The following is a 21,178-nucleotide window of genomic DNA, read 5'->3' as shown; positions in this document are numbered from 1 at the left end:
GAGAGAGAGAGAGAGAGAGAGAGAGAGAGAGAGAGAGAGAGAGAGAGAGAGAGAGAGAGAAGATGGGCCTTGGTGTTGTTTGTTAGTTTTATGGAAAACAACCAGGGCAACCTCAAGATCAAGTCAACAGAAAGAAGTTTTGTGAATGTCACAAGCTGGCATTGAGTCCCGCTAGACCCCTCCAGTAGTTTGACATTTTTCGGGATGGTACTGGGAAGACTATCTTGTAGCACATACAATGACATTTGAAATGACTAGGGAGCCATTGAGTAGGACATTTGGAGGAAGAAAAATGTCCTTTTCTTTGGAGTGGTTGGTAAGCAGTCTTGGATACCAGGGAAATGCTACCTTTAGAGGCCCCTCAGAGGAAGAGCATCCTCCATTTTCAAGGGTGTGTGGAGGTTGTTGTAGACATTGAGTTGCATCCAGTGCAAGAAAATGTCCAGCAAACTCAGCACATGGTCATTGGAGGATACAGACCATAATATACAGAGCCCTAGCTTCAAGAGTGCTACCCTGCTACACCAAACCCCGGGAAGTCTGGAGCCAACAGGAGCGTTCTCTGACATCTGACTATGCCTTCCGTGCTGTCCTTTTCATCTTCTAGAATCTTTCAAATAAGGATTTGAATGTTCTTGTTGACTTAACAGCACCATGGTCTTCTGGTCTAAGCAGGGCCGTTTGACAATGGGGCCAGGTGGTGGTGGCAAAATAAAGAATGCTCACTCTCTCTGCAAAAAACCGGGAGGAGGAGGAGGACACTGCTGTAAAGGAAGGCATTGTCATCTTCCGGCCCTGGTAATATGACCGGGGACCCGGCAGGTTTCTACTGAAGGAAAAATCGTGATACCTTTACCTAAACCATCAGCAAAAGGGAATTTGTGGGGATCGGGGTGGAGGGCCTTTCCCCTCTCCCGCTCCTGCTCTCTTCCTTCCTTCCTCCCTTCCTTCTTCCTTCCGTTTCTGGCTGACTGTGAGGAGCAAAGCAGGTGGCTCCCTGTGGCTGACTTTTCATGACAACATGCCATTAGAAATTGCCGTCCCGTTGATCAATCCTCTCGACATGACAGGCTCGCCGCAAGGCCTGGCTCTTTGAGCCGGCAGTCTGCCTTTCCCTCCTTTTTTCCTGCACTAATTGGTGAAAGTTTTTTTACTGTGCTAGTGGCAGAGGAAATTCTTTTGAACGTTGTCACAATCAAGTGTTGACTTCTTTAGAATTGCAAGTAGATTAAGTGACTATGGAGGTTGGGGGGGGGGGACGAGGGGCACCACCTCAGTCACTTCCACAACGAACATTTTGTGATTTGAGAAATACTGCAAAACCAACTAATTGGATTCACACCCCAACATGCATGTTCACGTGTGCACACACGACTGAAGGCAAGTATTAAGATTATACCCTTTTAAACTCCCATTATCTTTTGCCATGAGGTGAGGACAGCCCTGCAGTTTGATTGCCATATCGATCCAGGAAAACACATTATTACTTTCTTTCCCTAATGAATAGATTCTGAATAACCAGGACCCAAATGCTATATAACATGCTATTAATTAAAGGGTCAGATACAACTCCTGATTGTAGACTATGTTGTAGTAGAAACTACCTGTTCTTCTGACTAAAACCAACATACAAAGAACTCTCTTGGCAAAGCACTTGTTCTCTGGCATTGATTCTTTACTCGGCTATCGGAAACCTTACACTTTCCTCTTCTGGCTGGATATCGGATTATTTTTCAACCTTAAGTATATTGACATATTTTATGTTTTACAAATCACCTTAAAACAGAATTAATATCAAAACATTTTTAGATGTGACCCTTATTTTGACTTTCTGTGACTAAAATAAATGCTAGGAATTTGCAAAAAAAGAATCTGTGCCTAAATACATATTCTTTGGCCATGAAAAAAAAAATCACTTTTAGAGTCAAAGTTGTTGGGACAGCTCACGTGAGGAGGTATTTTGAAAGAGCTGTTTCATGGAGAACATGCACCACATTCCCAGTCCTGCCTGAGTTGTCACCTCGGGTAATTCCTAATTACCTGAGCAGCAGTGGAGAGTTGGAGAGTCTGAAATCCTACAACTTTGTGGGTTTGTGATCACAAAAATTCCTACATAAATATAAAGGAATTTTGTACTGACCGTGATAGAAACAGAAACCACAGCTGTTTCGCTCTTATTGACAAGGAGAAGACAGCGAGAAGGGAAAGGTGGCCCTGAGACTATCAAGGGCATTTTTAGTAAATGATATTTGTGTGCAAAAAGGGAAGATGAGGGAACAGAGCGAAGGCTGTCCAGACTCACCGAGGCCTCCCCCGAGTTACCGTAATCACACGGTTGTTATCTTACAGGAGAGAGGAGAGCAGAGACCCCGGCTGCAAAAACCAGCCGTTCACATAATTAATTTTGCCATTGTAAAAATCATTTGTAAAATTTGCATTATTAACATTATCAAGTCACTAGTTGGTGAGACATCAGACGTGATGAGAGTGAAGGGCGGCTTAGGGAGAACTGGGCCTTAAACCCTCAGCAGATCGGAGTTAGGATCAAAGGCGCTTGCTTTATGTGGCTGTGCTAGACTTTGAAGTCATGACTGCACCTACAGCACTCATTTCATCAAGTTCACTGGTGTCTTAATAGCAGATCAATAAGTTTCAAAGTCGGAGAGTTAATTTGATACTAGTGCTGATGCGCTCGTGCTGGGGAAGCCGAGAGAGGCAGGGAAGGCTGCCTATTAGCAGCTCCGGTAAGGAGCACACAAAATGCAGATTAAGGATGGGAGCATGGCCACGAAGAGGCAGGCTCCGGCCACAAACGCAGAAGCCGAGGACTGATGAAGCAAGGGGTCCTTAATTTAGACATCTCAGATTGTTTGGAAGCTAGTCTGCACTTGTAAAAATCTGTTGTGAGACCCACACATGGCTGTGTCTGCATGACTCTCCGTCTCATATAGATCATGGGCAGCGTGAGAACAGGTCTTCCCAAATGGGTGTTTCAGGGTCCCATATTTTACTGCATATAGTCCATCCCTAGAGTTTTATGGCACAGTATAGGGAAGAGAAAGGAACACTCTGTCTGTGGTTTCAAAAGCTCACATCCCAGGGATAAGATTGATGTGTATATAGTTTAAAGTGGCATTGGGGTTGTTTACTGGTATATAATAAATAGGCATTTAATAGTTTGTTACAAGACATAATTTAATTCACTTAAAAAAAAAAAAAAAAAACCCAAGCAATTGTTTAGAATTGGTCTGAATCCCCCTATCCCTTCCCTTCATCATCACCTGGCTTAAATGTCTTTTCGAGTAAATGAACGATGCAGTCCTTTACAGAACCATGTCACCAGTCGCTCAGCCCCCAACATTTTGTCTCAGTCCTCCCCACTTAGGAAGGTGGTGCATTTTGATGATCCGTTGCAAAGACTTGTTAGACATAAAGAAACATGTAGATAAAGGTCTGCTAAACTGGCAGAGAGAGGCGAGAAGTTGGAGCGAAGCGGTATGCTTGTACGTGTGTTTGTTTGTTTTCTTTGTTTTTCAGTGATTTTGCTTGGCTCCTTCCAATGGGCTAAGCATAAACAGTTGTGGTGTATGTGCCAGAGATGAGGCTGGTGGCCACTGATGGAGGAGGGATGCCAGAGTGCTTTTTTTTTTTTTTTTTTTGGTGTGTGAAAGGGAAGGCTGTAAAGACACAGAGTTCAAAGATGTGAATCATAAGAAAGTAGAAACCGTTTTTTTAAAAAAAATTGTGCAATAAGAACTTTGCCATCTGATGTTCAGCGCAGGCCTCCCAGCATTGAAGGTCAGATTCACACCCTTTTCGAACAAAACTCTAATTTAGAATGTTCATCTAAGGGTTGATAATGGCATTAGAAGGCTGGTGGGGTGGTCAGTGGGTGTTGAAGATTAGCTCAGTGGCCAGGGTGGCTTTACCTAGACCCCCGCGATTCATTGGGTAGATTAACCACCACATCTGTCATTTTATCCCTTTTACCACGTTTAAAAAAGAAAAAAAGGGGGGGGGGGTTGGAAATACCATCTCGAAGACAATTTATGTGGAGCAAACCAGTGAGGAACATTCTTTCTAAAACGCTAAGAAATTGCTACATGTGTGTCTATCTATATAATTTCTTTATGCACCCGGTCAGGCCGAATGGTAGAGAGACGTAGATGTTGAAATGATTTGAGTGAATTCAAATAAGTTGGTTCTATCAGGTAAGCTGCAAGTTTTTACCCTTAATTCTTTCTAATCGGGTCTTTTGCTGATGTGTAGAGAAAGGGTTGCATGGTCGTGGGCTCCTTGGCCATTTGCTGCTCGACCGCATATGCACTTTCCAAAGTTGCTGTTTGCTGTTTCTGGCAAAACTTTCATTTCCACTGTGCATGTGCGCCTCAGATTAGTCAGGCTCTTCAGGGGCATAGAGGGAACTGATTCTTAACGGCGTTTCGGGGTCCGCAGCGGGCGCCAGGGGCATTCTCTGACTCGGTGGTTTGCTGGGTGCTGGTGTAGGAAGGTGTCACTGCGGAAGGAAACTTCAGAGTTTCTGTAATGTAATGGTTTATCCTGAATAAAGTGAGAGAGACAGGCCTCGGAATCTGGGGAATAAGGGCGGAAGAAGCTGGGCTGATGAAGGTGTCTCTTGTCAGATTTGTGTAGAATTATTTACTGTGCTGTCTTTCCTGAGCCGCCACAGTAAAGGTGAAGAAGTGGAAAATTATCCCAGATGGGACGAACTGTTCAATCTCTGTTCTTTTTTTAAAAAGGAAAAGATGGGGGGGGGGGGAGTCATCCTTTTCTTTAGAACAGTATGAATAAAATCTGGACAGCTGTCGAGAAAGATACGCTGTCTGCATTTTTTTTTTAACTTTAGCTTCCACCATAACTAAATAACTTGAATAGTACATCTTTTCTCTTTTTTTCCCTTCATACATAATGATCTCTACTTCATTAAAAGCGTATTAATCTGGTTCCCAGTCTCTTGGGAGGCACCTTAAGATGATGATATTGTGGGTTTTTTTCCCCCCGAATTGTTAAAAAAAAAATTCTAGCAGATTTGGTCCCTGTCAGTCAGAAATAATTGTGTTCTTAATCTTGTCCCTGATGGGTGACTTGGAGTTCAGCAACGGACCAGCTCCAATGACAAATACAGTATTAATATTCATTAACTGCTTTGACAATGCTAATTTTGATGCAGTAGTAAAGGGCCTTCCAAAGTTAGCGGCCAAAGCATCAGAGCTGCGCAAGGTGGCAAGATAATTTGTGCTGGTTTGCTGAGCTGAAGGCTTTTAAAGTCTATAGCAAAAAGCTAGGTACCACAAACAAAAAAGAGAAAGGGAGAAAGTTCTGAAGCATTGGAAGGCAGGGCCGCGGAAATAATACGATCACAGTCCGCTAAAAAATTTGACACCTCTGATGCAGTTTCTTTGAGTGAAATTTCTACAAAGTTGCAACAAAAAAAGCATAGCATGGTAAGTCAGCACATTCTTGATTTTGTTTAATCTTTTTGATCTTTTCAATTATCGCTATTTGAAGATCAATAGTCATTTTTTCCTACTATGCTTAGAAGATGCGCAGCCGTGGTTTAATATGTGTTAGGACAATTTGCTTTAAAGAAACACATCCACAAGTTTTGGGAGTGTTGTTTTTTTTTTTCTTTCTTTCTTTCTCTTTTAAAGTTAGTCATGAAAAATGTTATACAGTGTATTCTTGTGAATTCTCTTACATACAAGTGTTTTTAATAATCTATTTTGCTTTTTGTATTCCTTCCCCCACAAAGAGTAGAATTCATCAAGTTAATTGAGATCTGAATGTTGTCAAGAATTTTATAGGATTCTTTTGGGTGGGGGTAAGCTTCGGAGTGAAGTGGTCCTCCAACTTTATCTAAATTCAGCTAGCTTCCTCCCCTTCCTTTTCTGAATGGCATCAGATAGCTATTAAAGCTTAATTTCACTATAGATCCGCAGAGCGTTACTTTCACCAACTTAGGTGAACTCGCTCGGATTATTGAAATTGCTTTTATGCTTGCCAAGTCGGCAAACAAAATATCAGGCTTTGTTCTTTTGATTGAATGCTGGGTTGGGGGGAAAAGAGAAGAGTGAAAAAGCCCTGCCTTTTTTTTTTTTTTTTTATATAACGCCCCCTCCCTCTTTTGGGGGGTGGGTTGTTGTGGAACCGACCGGGGGAGATCCCGGTTATTGTGCGCTTCGTTGTGAATGGAACTGTGCCTGAGCGTCCCGCGGCACGGCTGCTGCGGGCTGCTCGTGGGAGCTGCGGGCTCTGCGCGGGCTGCAGGGCGGGTGCTGCCCTCCAGCGGGCCCGGGCCATCCGTGCGTGCGGCAGCATGCCTGCGAGCCGGCGGCGGCAAGGACAGCGCGGCGACCCCTAGATGGTAAGCGAAGTGCCCGGAGTTCCCAGCCTTGCATGCTCCTTGCCCAACCCAGGCGTGCCCACTGTCACTGCGCAGGAACTTTAAGGTTAATGCATCTTGACTCATAAGGTCACGATGGATGGAGTCGATTTGGTTTAGTCGCCTTTAAAACAACAAAAACAAAGGTTAAAGGGAGAAAAGAAAAGAGAAAGGAAAGCAGGAAGGAAGGGGAGAGGGGTACCTTTCATTTTACACCATCATCGTTTAATCTGAACTATCTGCACTTGGAGGGTACCCATCCTTTCACTCACCAACTTAAAGTGACAGCCTCCACCCTCCCCAGTCCCCCTCCTTCTCAGCCCTGTGTGTTCTTGGTGCACTTTTGCCTTTTCCTGTCTGAATATGCGGGGTTTGGGAACAGTAGGTAGACACGACTTTCCTATAGATCCGTGTAGATACATGTTTTCTGTTTAGACACATCTGTCTAATTCACCAAAGTTGGTCTTCTGTCCTTATAACTTCCCTGTTCTGGCATCTAAAATCTCTTTATTCAACACAACAAAACTAGCTCTGCCTGGAAATGGGATCCTGGGATGTGAGACAGTCTCGGTCTGGCCCCTACTTCCAACCTCTCTACGGGATTTTATATAATGCCCTGATAAAAAAGTACTGCTCTGTTTCTGGTTTGAGCAAGTTTTATTAGTTTATTTTTTTTCTTTTATCATCCCACCCACTTGCTAATCCCAACTTTGCAGCAGGCTTTAACTTTTTTTTTTTAATGGAATGTTCTAAGTGTGGGTGTGTATCTGACAAGTCAGGGTGCTTTGGGGATGAACTCTAGACAATGCCAGGGGACAGCAGCTCACCCCAAAGGAGTTTCTTAAGAGAAAATTCTCAGTTTGAAGAGATGTGAGAGATCCCTCCACCCCTAGTTTCTTTTTAAGGTGGAAGAGGCTGTAACTGTGTTGGCTCTTTCCCAGTTTCCTTTTCCCTTGTCCTTCGAGAAAGCTGAGGAGTAAATTCTTAGCCCAAACTGCTGGTGGTGTTTGCAGCACTTTCTGCTTTCCACAGATTGTTGCTGGGTGATCAGGGCCTGTCCGTCAGCGGATAGAGAGAACTTGCAGTTTACCTAAGAAATTGTAGGAGCCACAAAAGCAGCTGCCGGGAGTGTGGTGGTCTTGGTGAATAGAGGGAGGGAAGGCAATTAGGGGGCTGTGTGGTTGGGGCTTTTTACTTGTCAAACTAGAAACTCATTGCTTTTGTTACTGCTGTGTAAAAGGAAATGGCAGGGTTTTGTTTTGGTATTAAGGGCCTTGAAGATTGCTTCTCCACACTTATGCAGCAAGGCCAGAGAAATCCAGAAAGGGGCCACGTCGTAGTATTATTTTTAAAGCAAAAGAGTAGAAAATGAAGAAGTCCTACTTTTTTGTTGGCCTTAAGCCCTTCCAGCCTCTGTTTAGGTTGATTCCTTTGGGGGGGGGGATCGGGTAAGGGGGATTAACTTGCCCCGTGTATTAACAGGTCGCTTAAAGACCTACTCTAAAAACAGTTCTGTAGCCCTGGAGATGCATGGCTGGCCGGTCGGGCAGTCCACACAAAAAGGAAAAACTCCTTCATTAAAATTAGGTGTCCTGAGTCTAGGGAACCAAATCTTGGCCACTAGTCTTGCTTTTAAGGCAGACAAACCCTAGGGTGGTTTCCTACCTGCTCGCAGACAAGAGCTGTGTGTCCGCCTTTGAAGAGCATGAGATGATTCTGGAGTTGAGTCCCTTAGACATTTTGCTGTGTGACTCAACGCCTCCCTGGACAACCACCCACTGCACTCCCCTTCTGCAAGCCACAGGGACTGGTTTAGGCCTGTTCTATCTGAGGGTCTCAACTCAAATTAGGTTAAATCCACACCAATGTACCTGGCCCTGGATCCTATGAAAGCCCCAGGAAAAGTAAGTTGAGTGGATCCTTTTCTTCCTACTTCTCTGCGCTCTCTCTCTCTCTCTCTCTCTCTCTCTCTCTCTCTCTCTCTCTCTCTCTCTCTCTGTCTCTGTCTCTCCCTCCACCCCACCCCCTTCCTGGGAGAAAGCACATATACCCACCAGCTAAGGCAGTCTGTTAGCCAGAGGTCTGGCTTGCAATACCACTGGGTATTGGAAGCCTACTTCCCCCAGATTGCAAGGAGGTCATCTGAAAACCAGGCAGCCTCAAACTCTGGGAAGGAAGAGAGGCTGTGCAGACTGGCAGGCAGGGCCTCGAAAGGTGTCACTTCCGTGTCACCGTGACAAGAAAATATACTTTCTTCCTCCCTCCCTCTCTCCCATTCCAGCTCTCTCCCTAAGAAATTTGTTTTGAGGGATTTGACATTCTTGCAGATAAAGTGCCTGCCTGCTAAACTGGTCCATCATTTCCCTCATGGCCGACCGTAATTTCTTTGCTACTCTTAGCTCTGTCCCTGCCACCCAAGGTGAGGGAGGGGGACTTTTCTTAGGTACCCTGAGCAGGTTGGGGAAAATGGGCCTTCCCCCTCCTTCCTTTATGGATCCTGGAGTAGTAAAGATTAGGAACTAGAGGGGTTTTTACATTTAAAACATATTTAAATTGAGGCTTCAGCCAGCTGAATTAGATAACTGTTTTAAATTTTTTTAAACATTTTTTTCAGAGAGAGTGCAGGGGAAGGTCCCACAAAGCAGCCATATGCAGTACAAGCGAGTGTGTCCAGCTAGAGATCTAGAAAGCATCATCCGGCTTTTAAGATGCATTTTTTCAGCTCTTTAAGTGAGCTGTATAAAGGGAGGTGGGGGTGAGAGGAAAAAGAAAACCGAGAGAATCTGGGAGGGAGAAAGAAAAAAGCTGGCCCAGTCCCATCTTGAAGGTACAGAGAAAGTTTTTTCTTTCTTTTTTGTTTTTTGTTTTTTTCTTTTTCTTTTTAGAGTGGAGAGAGGGCAAGACAGAGCTATTATGTACCCCAGGGATGCGGTGTTAGTGGGGATGGAGGAGTTGAGTGGGAAGGGAGGAACACTGGCCCCTGGGGTCTCTCTCTTGCAGCAGTTGGGCGCTTGGCACCTCAATTTGAATTGCTGGGTGAGTAGTGATGTGTGTGTATCTGTGTGTGTGTGTGTGTGTGTGTGTGTGTGTGTGTGTGTGTCCACATTCATGGCCCTGACCACGAGACCTGTGCTTCCTTTTCTTCTTTAAAAGACTTTTTAAAAAAAAGTCTTAGACAACAGAAAGGGGGGCAGAACAAGAATGAATGGTCAGCCCAGGCTGTGCCCTATCCCTGCGGGGTTTTGCTGTATCCTTTTGGGGGAGAGGAGAAAGGGTTAAAAGAAGATGGGAGGAGAGAAAGTCTCACTTTCATCCCAGTTCTTACAGACCATAGCAAGTGAACTGTAGTTTTACCCACCACAGAGGGCTGCTACTATAGGCAGAGGGGAAGGAGACCGGGACTGTGCCTTTCCAAGAGCCAGGCCACTGAGTGTATTGGCTTCATATTTAATGCTAACTTCCTGTTGCTCTGTCTTTGGTTGTTTTTATTTTTGGTCTCCAAATTTAGATGTTGGTTTTTCCAGGCCCTGGTATTGCTGCTGGTGGTTGTATTTTCCAAATTTAATCAAAAGCTGTTTTGGAAAGCTGATGGTGGGACCCAGGACAGCTCCTGTTGACAATGAGCATCATCTTCTGCAGCATGGATCTGGGGGACTAGGATACAACGTATCCTTTATAGCTCTTGGGAGCTATATATCTTTCCCAGCACTTGGGGGCCAGGATACATTGTATCCTTCCCAGGACTTAGGGGCCAGGATACACTGTATCTTTCCCAGCACTTGGGGGCCAGGATACACTGTATCCTTCCCAGGACTTGGGGGCCAGGATACACTGTATCTTTCCCAGCACTTGGGGGCTAGGATACACTGTATCCTTTCCATCAGTTTGGGCCAGGATACACTGTGATCTGCTTTTACTTGTGTTTATACTGTTTTCCATAAACAGTGAGGACATTTTCTTGAGTCTGCAGGCAATTTTTTTATTATCGTTATAATTACTATAATTATATTTTGTTGTTGAATAGCCAAATACAAATACTTAAGGAGAGGTTGACCGGGTCAGACTGAAGAAAAAAAAAGGTTTTTGTTTGTGTTTGGTTTTGGAGAGAAATGAAGCATTATGGAGGGTGTAAAAATGGCATGTTAAAAATCATCGTCATATTAAACACCAACTCGGTAGATAGCTCTCTGCAGTGGAGCATAAGGCAGCAACGCTTGTAAGCCCTCTTTCTTCTGCTTTCTAATTCTAAAAACTGTCAAGACTTTCAGTGACAAGGTGCTGGCCATACTGTGTGAGCTGTGTGGTAAATTTCCCATCCAGACCCTCTCATAGGGTCAAGATTTCTGAGCTCTCCTATCCCTTGTTTGCAGAAATGGCTTAGAACTGTGTTGTTCTGTGGCTCAGGAAAGGGGTGGCTTCCATTTCTGAGTGAGGCGATATGAGAAAGGACTCGCTTTTCAGAGGTAGACTCTTCACCCCAGATACAGACATTATAGCCAGTGTGTTCTTGTGTACAGACGGCTCTACTGGTATTTTTTGGAAGCAGCCGGGATGGCAATCTTGCCTTCGGAGGGAAACCTCCCTTGGTGTTTTGGAGTTGGTGGGGAGCCCAACTGAGCTGTGCTATGGAACCGCCCCCCTTCTGCATAACTGCAAATTGTGCTGAAATCCTGCTATACCCTCCAATTGCATTCTTCTGGCCACATTGGAAGACTCAAAAAATTGAACATTGCTCACCCACACAGTCTTCTCTCACATCAGCCTGCAATCACAGGGAGAAGCCACGTTGTTTGTTTCTGCTTGATCCATGGCCACTCTGGGTCATTGCCATGTGCGTCATTTTTCCATCCTATGTACCTATTATAGGTAGCGATGCCGAAGTTTGTTTTGCCCTTTATAGGAAAAGATGCTGACGTTTGAGGCATTAGCAGGGCGAGATGGAGCAGCCGGCGCCTCCGTTTGTCTTATTCTATACGTATGTGTGCACAGACTCTTCCGAATCTTGGAGTCTGGGTTTGTGTTTGCTAAGTCATGTGGATGAAATCTCCCTTCTTCCTCTAGGCTTACATGCTTGCTAGTTCCCAGGAAGAAAATATACTTCTTTCTGAAGGAAATAACTGCTTTTTGAGCTCTATGGAGCACACATGACTTTTTAAACACAGGGCTAAACTCTAAGTTAGGCCCTGGTGTGAGAACTGTACATGACAAAGGGAATTTTCGGGCGGCTGTCCCTTGTGAGTATCTGCAGAAGGTGCCCTCAGATTTTGTTCCTTGCTTTTCTTAAACTTTCCAGGATGTATTAACCATTATGCACTTAAAATTTATTCTCAATCAAAATGGGTGATTTCCTTCTCATTGTAGTCAGGAACCCCAGGTCTTGGGGTTGTTGTGTTTGGGACTGGCGGCCTGGAAATCGTTATTGTGTTTTAAGGTTGTTTCACATTGGAGCGTTGGGAGGGAATTCATTTGGAATAGGTTAGATTTATTCCTGGCTTTTCTAGAAACAGCTGTATCCTCTTACCCAGTTCCCAAACATTCTCCACACACCCAGACGCTCGGCAAGATTGATTATGCTAACGCTAATCATTTAATACCCAAGTAGTGGAGAAATATTTGGAGGGGCGGGGAGGTTGAGAATTCCTGGGAAAGTACTTAGGGGTGAAGTGGCATGTGAAGAAGGGCTAGAGCAGTTCACAGACCCCACAGTTCCTGTGCACCCCTTACCAATCTGGTGTTAAGTTTGATGTTACTGGAGAAAGGTAGGCAGGGGGAAAAAACCTGGAAACTTACCCTGGACCACTGGGCTGAAACGTAAGAGTGTGAGTGTTTTAAGGGTTTGCTGGGGGGAGCACAGGGATGTTTTCTTTTCTATTGGAAAATAAATGAGAACAAGCGGACTAGATTATGTCTAACAAACTCAGCTGGGAGTGTTTGAGAGACTGGGGGGACCTGAGCTGTAGTTTACACAAAGCTAAATGCCTGGAACACAATTCTTTTTTTTAGGTTTGAAATCTCCCCCTTTGTTTGTGCACCCCAACACCCTTGCTCCCCTTCCAGGCATTCCATGAACGTCCCCAAGAATTGCTAAATTTGACCTTCTAGGCTCTCAGCTATGGAGACTGTCTTTGGTGTGTTAGCTGGTGGCTGGTTCAAGTATAGGAAGGCCCGTCCCTTCCAACAGAGGTCAAGGACTAAGGATGGGTTAAGGTAGCACTGTGTGCATACACCTATGTGAGACTTTGCATGGAAGCAGACAGTGCCTGTCCCTTCCTTCTGCCTTCCTTGTCCAGGCATTTCCTCATTACAGAGAATTTTGATACCTGTGAGTCCATGAGAATCTATGAGTCGGCAGGATTTTATAGACAGTGGGAGAAATCACAGTTCCTCGTCCTGCTGTCTAAATGGATTTGGAGAGAGACAGAGACACAGAGATTGATGATTTACGGAACAAATAAGACTTTGGGTCTCCATTGTAGAAGATGAAACTTTGCCTCCTGGGGGGTACTTGGCACAGTACCTGGCCAAATATACAGGCCCGTGCACCATCAATGCTAGTGGGCTTTTCTCTGCCTCTCACCAGCAGATGTTTCCACGGTTTCTCCATGTAAAATGCAAACTCGGGGAAATCTTCCCTCCTTCATTTTTTACTTTCAATGGCAGCCCTGCCGCCGTCTGTAGGTAGTTGTCTTGCACACAATGCAATGCACAAAGCCCCTCAAGTAATAAGAACCACTCAGCTTATGAAACCAGCCTGGCCACAGTGCTGCCTGTGTCTTGGCTGGGCTTCTCCTGTTCAAGGTGACATAGGAAGGGTTCTGAGGAGGCCCGTGTAGAATGTGGAAGTCCAACCTGTCTGTGGTGGATATAAGAGGTTCGAAAGATTCGAGATGCTGGCCATCTGACTTGGGATGAACCAGCAAGAGCATTTCCCAGTTCATAAAGCCGGCATAGTATCACTCTGCATTTGGTTACCACCCGTCACTGGGATAGTAGGGTTACACTGGCTGACTGTACAACAACCTTCTGCTGCAAAGCCTGAAGAACAGGATTAGCTTAGTGGGACTGCCAGAGGATTGTTAGTGACTGGAAACAGCAACCCCTCCTTCTCATCCCAGCCCCCAGCACTGGCATGTATGAAGCCATGTAACTAGTCTCTACTGGGCTCAACAACAGCCAAAGTGGACAGAGAAGTGGGTACTACAATAATGAGCCCCTTTCGCATGGCCATGAAAACTTGAGTGCCCCGGCGCAGCAGGGTCGTCTCCAGGATCCACGAAGAGCGAACAGGGCTGACAAATGCTCCTGTGTTGTGTCTTTTGTTGTGTTGGGCTCCTTAATGGCACTGTAGGGCCTCCTCGGCCCCTGCAGCAGGAAGGGGCAATGTAGAGCGCTGAAGAGGAGGCTCTGCTTTGACTAACAGGCTGCAGAGGTGAAAGGGGAGCTTCCAGTCCCTTTAGGCTTCCTCCCAGGTACAGAGGGTTGGGGTAGAATTAGAGGGTGACGAGTGGAAGGATCCAGAAGCATGTTCGCTTTGCACTTGCTGAGGCCCTGATTTCTGAGCAGAGTTGGAGAGTGTATGGGTGCCTGCAAAGGTCAATTTGCTGAAAACTAAACCTAAGGGTTCTTGAGAGGTCAGAGGTCAGCCACAGGGTCACTCCCCCTACTGTAGCTGGATGAATACTCCCGTGGGTAGGGAGGCTTTGTGTGGTCTGAGAGCCTTCGAAGTATCTTTTCTTTATAAATTAACTATTCAGAGTTTAATGAAGGCCGTGAGGAGGGCCTCGCCTGGGGGTTGTAAGGCTGTCCAGGTAGAAAGCATGAAGCCCCAGTGACCAGAAGTCAGATGAGTTCGAGTTCCTCTTTTTATACTTTGTTTACTTGCTTTAACGAGTTCAGGGTTTTGTATGATTTGTTTATTTCCTTTGCTTTCTTGTGAGCGGAGAACTAACCACAGGCAGCATTTTGTCACCAAAACCCTGCTGGGGCCTGGTTGTATCTGGAAAGCAGGAGCAGCCTATTCAAAGCCTTGTTTGTTTCTACCCCCCCCCCCACGTAAACCTCATGTTGCAAAAGCCACCCCCCTCTCCCCGGGAAAGAAGCTGGTTAGAGAGTACTCAGTGGAGTCGGGGGATTTTGCATTTGGTGACTGATTTCCTTGGGTCCCAAAGCAACAGTGTCTAGGAAAGGTTGACACAGGCTGGTCTCACAGGTTGCCTCTCGCTCCATCAACATAGCTCCCAGTGATTCTGGCCTACAGACATTTCTAAAGTAGCTGTGCATTAATTAGGGCGGTGGAGCAAGTGGAGATGCCCCAAGGTTTGGAAACGTCTCTCTAGGAAGGTATGTGAGACATCCTTGTTCATCTACCCTGCGGAAAAATAAGAGACCAGCCTGTCACAGGGGTGCTTTGTGGTTACACTGAGTGAGTGTGGTACCGCCGGTGACCACTGGTACACATCTGTGCTCTGGGAAGCAGGGCTGGGTCTGAGCTGCTCTGGTATGGTGACAGGGCTTCAGTATAGCCATTGACTAGTCTTGCTCTGGGTCCAGCAAGCTAGGTGTCTACATGGGCATGTTTCTGATAGTAGTGAATTACATAGAGAATGTTTAGGAACATTTGGGTTCTATTCTGTTTGTTTTTGTTTGGTGGCATAGAGGTGCACAGCTTTGTGCTGTCCTGAAGGAGTCAATACTGGCAATAGGTTCTTCACTGAACCATCCCTGACTGTCAGAACCATGACCTTGAACACAAGTTAGCGACCCTGGGATTTATAGCCCAGGTCCTTGTACAATACCTCAGTAAAGCAGATGCCTACAGGACACTGGGCTTGATGTTAGCGTTGGAAATGGTAAAGGGGAGAGTGTAGAAATGTCTCAGGCATTTGAACCCCCTTTCCCCCAGTGCTCACTGTTTCATTTAGCATCCTGTGATGCTCCACTTCGACTGTACCTTGTCTCCCAGTGTCTAGAGTGAACAGAATACCTGAAGCTCTGAAAGAAGTGAGAACTGTTGGGGGAATGGGGAGACCCTGACTGCTTGGCTATCTACTTTCGCTCTCTAGGTGACTCTCATCTCTGGTTTTGTGTTTTGTTTTGTCTCTTTAATTGTGAGATCCTTCGTGGCACACTGTATCACTGGCACCATACAGAGAAGAGCAGTTTTGTTTTGTCTTTTGCTTTTACATAAGCTCTTCAAATATATTTGTTAAATGCCACATTTTTAAGGAGGGTGTGTGTGACTTGGGTAGAGTGGCCACAGAGCATCCATGCTCCTATAGGTTATAGACTGTCCTGGAGCTGTTTGTATTTTGATGCTCATTCCACTTCTCCAAGAAGGGTGGCCTAGTCTGTGCTCCGGTGATCAGAACCTTCTTCCCATTTTAATTTGTAACATAAAGGCAAGAGCTGGTGATTGGGCAGGGGAAGGGAAGGTGGAGCTGGAGGGTTGGAGAGGGAGGGTGGCAGGAGGGAGGGCAGGAGAGAGGATGAAGCTAAAGCACGTGGACTGGAGAAACTGCAAGTTATAAGGGAATTCTTAGCAGGGGAGCAGAGTAATGCAGTGGTCGATCTGCCCAATCCTGGCGCACTGCTTGTATCCATATTAACTGAGGTGTGTTTTCATTGCACGGGCTGATTTGGGTTGGAGAGGCAACTACAACACCTGTACTAGCTGATGACTTCCTTCCTGTGCAGCAAAGGACATGTTCCGAGGCTGTGCTTCCCCTTTATGAGTCGAATTGGAAGGTGTTAGCCTAGTGGTTAACCACAGCGTCCTTTATATTGTGTAGACTGCATTTTCATAGTTCCTTTGTATTGAGTGTGAGCCTGCCACTGTGTAGGCCACTTTGAGTGACCGATGCCATGGAGTCTTCATAACTCTACAGGACAGACACAGTTGACAGGTTCTCACTCTCAGTCTCTGTGAGAAACCACCACAAGAACCGTTTTAAAGGCACTGGTTTTAAAGGTGGTGTCTGCGAGAGCTTTGTTCTGAGTGTGAGGACCATCCAGCCCCTCCAGAAATCCAGAGCTCTGGTTGATGTGTACTTTAGTCTGGTGGTTTTCATGTGGTCTTTTGAGATGGTACTTGCTTTCCCATTCTGGCTGCAAAAGTTTCCAACTCTAAGGATGAGTAGGGTGAAGGCCAAGAGAGGTGTCTGCTCCATCCCAGTGATGGGAAGAATGCCGTGGGGAGAAAGAACCTTAGGGTCCAAGGCTAGAGAGACGCCGGTGTTGACAAGAAGTTGTAAGGGGCCCAGGTATTGACTGGTGGTGTGGGGCAGCAGGTAGACCCTGCCTTCTGCATATTTGACTGTCATGTGCTTCCTCACTTGGGAGCAGACCAACCTGGATAGAGAGTTGGTCTTGCAGTTTCCACTTATTATGTAGTCAAAGTCATGGCCTAACAAGACTTTAATCCCCTTTCTAAAGTCAGGTAGCATCTAAAGCTTTCATCTGTTGGCCTCTTTCTAACTCCTACTCTAGCACACTGCTGGAGAGTGTTGTCTGGCTGGGGAAACCCCAGTTGGCTGAGAAGAGAATGATGCAGGAGTTCCAGCGAGCTCAGGGTCGTTAACATTATCTTTAGCATGAGTATCTAAGATCAAGAGGAAGAGTTAGTCCCAAACTTCCCTTACTGTTACCAAATGCTGTTGTCATCCTTCCCTATGGTTTCCCGCATTGCCTACTGGTTCTGCAGGGTAATAGAACCAACTTGTCCCCTGACCACTCTTTGCTAATCATGACAGTGACGATGGACCAATACAGCTACTAAACATACTATGTGTCAGGTCTGTGCAAAGCCTCCCCATGTGCTCTCTGAGAACAAGGTTTGACTGAGGAGAAACACATCTTTGGCCTCCAGGTTCCCCTGTCCCTGTGTGGCTCTTAAGCCTTGGCTCCACCATGATTCACAGAAGAAGCACCATACCTGCCCCATACCTAGGTCCTGTTTCTACTGAGAAATGACCTGGTACCAGATGGCAGCTAGTTTTCCCGCCCACCCCAGTTCTGTCCATCTCCACGGTGGCCATCATACCTGCCCACTGCTCATAGAATTCCTTAAGTAGGTTCAGTCTGTGACTACGAGGTCATACCACATCCCTCCTCATGAGATGTATGGCCAATCTTGAGGGGCTCCTGCATCCCTTCATGTTGCCAGGAGCCTGTCTTTCCAACCAAGTTGGAAACTTCTAACAGGCAGCCTCTGCTGTTTTCCTTTCTCCCAAGTTGCTCCCACCCATCCCAGTCTTGTCTGTTTTCCCCATGTCAGGTGTCTTTCCTACCTCCAGAGTGGGAGCTGATGCCTTTACTCCTTTTCAACCATTTTTGACAGAAGATTCTCCTAGGACTCTTCCCTTGGAGGATCTTTTTGTACTTCCATGAACTGTGGCTGGTTGCCATTCCTGGTTGCTGACTCTGAGAAACCACTCCTTATTTCAGACCTTCTGTAACTTACACCTTAACTCTTTTCCTTTGCAAGATGGTAGCTAGGTCATCGGAGCAACTGGCTAGCCTCTTTTCTCTGAAAGAGTTGTGGTTTTACAGGAAGCTGTAAACCAAGTGACTGGAGGTGTTCTTTTGGGATCATCTGGGATGACCATGTTCTTCTTCCCTTACATGCCGCAGAGATGTGACAGTTCATGGTGACGCCTTTGCCATCCTTCACTGCGGCAGGAAGCTACTCTTCCTGTGTTTTATGCCTTTTCCATCTATTAAAAGGGACTGAAAGGGGAGCTAAAAGGAAACTGGGGAAGAGAACTAACTGCTCAGTGGTCCCTGAACTCAGGAGGCGCTGGTGGGCAGTGCTGGAACCTGCCTGCTTTTCTTTCTATGCAATTCCTTTTCCTTGATGTTAATGCAACTTGTGCCCTTCCTAGACGTAATAAAAGGAAATGAAGACACGTTCTGAAATGAAACTTGACTCTAATCCATTCATCATCTAATACCAGCCTCTTTATCTTCTCTGCTACCTAATCTGGTTAAATGTCCCTGTTGTAGGATTTTAGTGAAAATCCCCTATTGGGAATAGGGTTTTTTGCAATTGGATTACTCTCAGTAAATGGCCCAGTAGTTCGCTTGTTTCAGCTTAATTTTTTTTCCCCTTTGTGATCTTGCTGGGCTGAATTATAGCCCAGCATAAGGGGGAGGGGGACAGAGCACATGGAGGAGGGGAGAGAGGCCAGGGTTTGTGGAAGGCCCGGGGAGATAGCAGTGAAGAATGTTTGAGATGTTTTTACTTGTTTGGTTTTCTGCTTCAACTCACCATCTGCCCTGCCCCAATACAACCAGCACATGCACCACTTCTTCGGCCAGAGCTGCCCGTTTCTCCAATGTCTCCCATTTATTAGTCCAGTTAATTTATGAGTTCTCCCTGATGGCTCCCCGATGCATATGTGGGTGCAGGCTGGGCCAGAGCTTTCTGGTCAAGTTCAGTCTCCTGTTCAAAGGTGGGATGGGGCTTCGCATCCAGGTTGAGTATGAGTGGACGCCTGCTTGCTGTGGCTAGGAGGCAGGGTGGGATTCCAGTCATACTGTGTGCGTAGCTCTCTCTAGTAGGCCTCAACCTTCCACTCACGTGCTGATGGGAAAATACAAAATCCTGGGTTCCAATGGTGATGTGGAGATGCTCAAAGGTGGACCTGAGATAGGCCAGTGTGGAGAGCCAACCGTCTCTGACTTTTAAATGGATTAGTGAGGTGGGGACTTTGCATCAAACTGGGAGGGTGTTGTAGGCCATGCAGGCCCTTGCTCTGAAGCTCTGGGCTGTGGAGAGCTAGCTCACCACGTATCCCTTTGTTCTCCCTCTCTCACAGTCGAACAAAGTACCGGTGGTGCAACACCCCCACCATGTCCACCCACTCACGCCTCTCATCACCTACAGCAATGAACACTTCACCCCGGGAAATCCACCTCCTCACTTACCAGCTGACGTAGACCCCAAAACAGGTAAGTTGGGGGAACTCTGAGGGCCTCTGTCGGGAGCCTGGACCAGGCGTGATGGATGGAATGGGGGTGATGGGGCTCAGGTGGGAGCTAATCGGGAAGCTCTTAGTGGAGCTAGAGCCTGGTGTGCGTGCTGGGCTGTGTCTCCCTTTTCCTTGGAGAGATCCATGTACAGGGGTAAGATTTATGTCCGCACCTTGAACCTGGTTTTGGGTACCTCCCTAAGCAAACTAGGTGGTGATGGGATTACAGCATGGCTTAGAAGGGGTCCGTCCACTTGGGAGCGACTTGTCAGTGTATTCTTAAGAGACCACATCACACAGGGTCTCTATCACTTTGCTTTCTCTTCTTCTATTCAGATATCTTGGATGTTTATTGTGAGCCCATTTTACAGATGTACAAATCGAAAGGTTTCCTCATTTCATCCAGCAGTGTCTTAAGCAGAGGCTTACTGCAATTAGTCTCTACACCTGTCCGGAAGAGCAGATGTAGCTTATAGCACCCCCTACATAAGGATCTAGTATAGCAGGCTCTATAGACAATCGCTCTGAGCCCTCTGTAGGGACGCTGGGTGCAGCCTGGCAGTTTGACGGGCTGGAGGAGGCGGCCAAGCCTGCCCGAGGCTCCGCCAAGTACAAGGCCACACTTGCAGCAGGCAGCATCTCATTTGAATAATGGTAGGCCAGGGAATAGCTTTTAAACGGTTATCGTAAACCATATGATTAACGTCTAAGGAGTGTTTATTCTCCTCTGCGAACATTCTTTTAAGTGTGCAAATGGCTCAGTGTAGGGTCCAAGCCCAGCTAATCTGTTTGCTTTCTGTAATAGAGAGAAAGCCACGTGTGCGTCAAAATGTCACCCGGGGAGACTTAATTTACAGATTAAACGCTTCCTGAATGGAGGTCTTAAAAAATGAGATAGATTTCGTCCCTGTCCTGTTCCTTCCATCTTGGGTTAGTTCTGATGCACTGTGTCTATTTTGCCAAACTCCCCCCCCCCCCAAACTGAGCGGCTGGGCAGAGCCATTGCTCTCCGGCTAAATTGCTCTCAGGACTCCACTTCCTGAGGATGGATGACCAGATGTGTGTCCTGTGCAGATAGGGAATGAGCCGTGGTGTATACTTTCAGCATATACTTCTGCAGGCCTTGGGGAAGCTCATGGCCCCCTCTGGCCCATGCAAGTGAGGCTCATACCACACATGCCTCTGCCCTCCGGGGAACCATGGTCCAGAGCTGAGCCCACCAAACCCCCGGCTTCTATCAGTTCAGGTCTGGCTCCTGGGGGAAAAACAACACCTGACACTTGGTGCTTTCTACAATTTCTCCTTCATGGGAGAATTGGCCCACTTGAGGTGTTGGGTCTCTTGAAAGAAATCAGGTCACACCTCTCTGAGTCATAACTTAATGAGTTACAAGGCTGTCTGTAATTGCAACATTTAGGAGGTTAAGACAAGAGGGCCGTGAGTTCAAAGTCACTGTGGGCTGTGTAGTTAGGCTCCTGTTTAGAAACATTTAATTTAATTATTTAATTACTTAAGCCTTACAAATCAGAAGTATAGCTCTCACGTGGGCAAGCCATACGAAACAAAGAGTAACGGACCCAGTTCCGAAGCAAAAGGAATTAATAATTATGAGCTGCTCACCCAAAGTACGCCAGTCTTTTTAGATTTTGTTTTTGTTTTTACTTGAAGCAATCACTTTAGTTATATGAGGCAAAAACACTCAAGATGGCGTTTCCTTGGTCTCAATCCATCCATCACCCCGGCCCATCTAGAATGAACTAACTCACTGTGCAAATGGAGCCATAGGGAATGAGAAGAAGGCTGGGGC

The 21,178-nt window shown here is 46.2% G+C and overlaps 1 protein-coding gene across 11 annotated transcripts in view; it reads left to right on the top strand.

Moving 5' to 3' along the window:
- TCF7L2 (transcription factor 7 like 2) overlaps window positions 1-21,178 on the top strand; it is a 184,621-nt gene that overhangs the window by 141,341 nt on the left and 22,102 nt on the right. For all 11 annotated transcript variants that reach the window (XM_080912288.1, XM_080912281.1, XM_080912287.1 and 8 more), the window contains one exon: window positions 19,219-19,351. In XM_080912288.1, the coding sequence (XP_080768414.1) occupies window positions 19,219-19,351 (133 nt within the window). The remainder of the gene's footprint in view (window positions 1-19,218; window positions 19,352-21,178) is intronic.

Source organism: Micromys minutus (genome assembly GCF_963924665.1).
Source record: "Micromys minutus genome assembly, chromosome: 2".
Lineage (NCBI taxonomy): Eukaryota > Metazoa > Chordata > Mammalia > Rodentia > Muridae > Micromys > Micromys minutus.
This window is presented reverse-complemented; position numbering and strand designations above follow the sequence as displayed.